General features: G+C 42.5%; 1 protein-coding gene across 1 annotated transcript; it reads right to left on the bottom strand.

The window, feature by feature from the left end:
* Nucleotides 1-606: 606 nt before the first annotated feature.
* LOC133249177 (endogenous retrovirus group K member 7 Pro protein-like) lies at nt 607-1,077 on the bottom strand. Its single transcript, XM_061419241.1, has one exon. It carries the CDS (start codon nt 1,075-1,077, stop codon nt 607-609), a length of 471 nt encoding a protein of 156 aa, XP_061275225.1.
* Nucleotides 1,078-3,634: the final 2,557 nt, after the last annotated feature.

Here is a 3,634-nt window from a genome sequence, read left to right on the forward strand (position 1 = left end):
GGGTCAAATCTTGGAAGACAGTTTGTAAATGAGCTCTACCAGGGTGAGCTATTAAAATATCATCCATATAGTGAATCATATACAGTTGTTCATATTTAGCCCTAATATCTTCTATAGCTGCATTAACAAATTTTTGACATAGAGTAGGGCTGTTTTTCATTCCCTGGGGCAACACTTTCCATTGAAACCTTAAATGAGGCTGCTTAAAATTTTCTGCTGGTAAACTAAAGGCAAATCGCTTTTTATCCTCAGCATTTAAGGGGATGGTGAAAAAACAGTCTTGTAAATCAATTACAATAATATTATATCCTTCTGGGACGGCTACTGGGGAAGGAAGCCCAGGTTGTAAGGCCCCCATGTCTTCCATAGTGGCATTAATAGCTCTTAAGTCTTGTAAAAGTCGCCACTTGCCAGATTTTTTCTTAATAACAAAAATAGGAGTATTCCAGGGGCTATTGGAGGGCTCAATATGTCCCAGTGCTAGTTGTTCAGAAATTAACGCTTTGGCTGCCAGTAGTTTTTCTTTAGTCAGAGGCCATTGCTCTACCCACACTGGGTCCTGAGATTTCCAGGTAATGGGGTCGGCAGCAAAAACAATGGCCTCCATCAAAAATTTGTATACCCCAATCCAGCACGGAACTTTAGAGGAGCAGGGCAAATTGGCTCAGTTATTCCTGTCTGCTGTTTACCTAAACCTTTTGAAGGGTCATAGCCCATTTGTAGCATTTGAAAAGTTACTTTATCATCAGGGCTAAAAAGTAACATGCCCATTTGAGACAGCACATCTCTCCCCCACAGCGAGAAGGGCAGCGAAGGAATCATATACGGTTGGAATGTTCCACGGGTATCCTCAAATTGCCAGTCTAAAATTTTTGCACTTTGGGCTACTGCAGGAGCTCTCCCGATGCCCACTAAGTTATTTGCAGTAGTGTGTGTGGGCCAGGAATTGGGCCAGTCTTTCCCAGAAATACAGGAAACATGTGCTCCTGTGTCAAATAGCCCTTCAATAGACTTGCCACTGACAAGAATAGATTTCATAGGACGCTTTTTAGTAATTTCTGTTATCCAAAAAACCATGTCACTAGACCCAAATCCTTTGTCTTGTCTTTCATTTTGGATGGCTGTTTGCCCAATTGCATTATGATAAGGCAAGAGTAAAAGTTGGGCTATTCTCTGTCCTTGATGTATTTGGAAAGTTTTAGTTGGGGGTGAAATCATTATCTGAATTTCTCCTGTATAATCTGAGTCAATTACTCCAGGAACAATTGTAAGACCTTGTATAGCTAAAGAACTTCTGCCTAGTATAATTCCTACCAGGCCTGTCGGTAACGGACCTTTAACTCCTGTAGGGATTTTTATAGTGCGGCTATCTGGTGTTAATATTGTTGAGGTGGTGGAACTGAGGTCCAGTCCTGTGCTGCCTGGGGTTGCTCTGATGAGCTCTGCGACGGAACGAAGGGGATGAATGGATTCAGTGAGTCTGCCCCAATCGTTGTCGGGGCCTGGGGCTGGCCCCTCAACCCGTTTCCCGACTGCTGGTCGGGGCCTAAAAGGGCTCCATTTCTGTGGAGTCTTGACCTGCAGTCCCTTGCCCAGTGATATCCTTTCTGGCAGCGAGGGCAAAGAGACCTAGCATTCATGGGCGGGGGGGCAGGGTTTTGTGGAGCAGACACAGCTGGTTGGGCCGGATTAGGTAGATAAGAACCGGGTGTTCTTTGAGGGCAATAATGAGAAGTGTGTCCCTCCTGGCCACAGGAAAAACAAGTTTTAGGGAATGCATTCTTGCTTTGGTTATTGGGATCACTTTGTGATGGCTTATTCTTGTTAGTAAAAAAGGACTGGACTGCCTGCTGATAAGAATTCCCTGTTATTGCTGCAGCTATCGCAACACCCTGTAGCATTGACGGTCCTACATCTGCACACTGTTTCATATAATCAATTAAAGATCCAGTTCTTCTAAGAGGGCGCAATATAGCCTGGCAGGTAGAATTAGCATTTTCAAAGGCCAAGTGTTTTGTTAACAGTTTAGCTGCCTCAGAATCAGAAATTATTCTCTGGACAGCTTCTGAGAGTCGTGAGACAAAGTCTTCAAATGGCTCTTCTGACTTTTGTTTAATATCAGATAGAGCGGCACCTGATGCCATACCATCGGGTAATGAGCACCAGGCAGTAAAGGCACAATCAGCCACCTGTTGTATAGCAGTTCTATCTAATTTCATCTGTTCGTCATACGAGGGGTAGTCGGCCTGACCAAGTAATATAGGTTCAGTGATATGTGTAAAGTCTCCATTTTGGTTAGAAAAAGCATATATACGAGTGAGATCATCATATTCAGATTTCCAAAGTATAAAATATCCTCCGGACAGGCAGGCCCTAGCAATTGATTTCCATTCTCGAGGTGTTAAGCATTGACCTGCTAAATTTTCTACTAGCTGCATCGTATATGGGGCTTTAGGCCCATATGAAATACATGCATTTTTAAGTTCTTTTACCAATTGAAAAGAAACAGGCTCCCAGTCGATAGCCTTTTGTTCTCTTTCATCATTGTCAAAAATTAAAGGGAAACAAGCCTGAAGCTGGGGATCGAATTTCTCGCCAGGGGCAGAAGAGGCCCATCTCCGTGGGATCGATTTTGGAATTTTCCCACTTCGATAGGGAGGTGGCAGCAATGTGGGTTTAATAGGACCTGTACGGCTTGGTATGGGAGGTGGTATGGGGGGAGGTGGCAATGGCATAGGTTCTATATTCTCTGCTCTGTACTCTGGAGCTCTTTGAACTGTTTGGTATGCAGAAGTTACATATGGATTAACTGGGAAGGTCTCTTGGGAGTCCCTGGGGGCATATAGCCTGATGGGAGACGTTTCCCTTAAACTCTTTGGAGCTGATGGCCTGACAGGGGAAGTTTCTCTTAGGCCTTTTGGGGCATCTTTGTTTAAGAGATGCCGATCTTCATCGGAGTGATATTTAGCTGTTATCTCGTCTAAATTCTCTCTTCCTTTTGGGGAAGGCTGATCTTGTTTCTCATCCCTATCTTTAAGTTGTTCCTGAGTAGTCATGGCTGCTAACATTTTTCTTAGTTGCCGATAGTCAGGCGGGTCTTCGTTTTTCTCATTTTCTTCAGGTTTAACTACAATTTCGACTTCATTTTCCTCTTTAAAGGTTACTTTTTTAGATTCAGGGGTAGGTTTAACTACAGCATTTTCTTCACTATCCCTTTTAAGATGTACTTTTTCTGAATCTGGGGCAGGGTCTAAGACATCTCTAATAATATTCCATAAGGAAAAGGCGTCATTAGGCACCTTTTCTGAGCCATGTTCTGCATGGTAAGTTTTTAGCTGTTTTCCTACTTTCTCCCAGACATCTAAGTTAACAGAGCCTTCGTCTGGAAACCAGGGACAGTGCTCTTGTACAAAGGAAAAAAATGATTGAATAGCAGATTTTTTAACTTTAATTCCTCTTTTACCTAATAACTGTAAAATTACTCCTATAAAGAGCTGTCTTTCATTTGATTCAGTATTACCCATGTCAGAAAATTAAGTATAGTAAAAGATTTTGCTTTTAGCTATCAAAAGATTAGGCCTTTTTTGTCAGCCTTTTTAGAAATCGTTTTTTCTCTCTAACTCTTCAACACTTT

This window comes from Bos javanicus, chromosome 6 (genome assembly GCF_032452875.1).
Source record: "Bos javanicus breed banteng chromosome 6, ARS-OSU_banteng_1.0, whole genome shotgun sequence".
Taxonomy (NCBI): Eukaryota; Metazoa; Chordata; class Mammalia; order Artiodactyla; family Bovidae; genus Bos; species Bos javanicus.

What these genes read in the sequence shown, in the direction of transcription:
- LOC133249177 (XM_061419241.1), bottom strand. Translation starts at nt 1,077, where the DNA reads ATGGTTTTTTGGATAACAGAAATTACTAAAAAGCGTCCTATGAAATCT.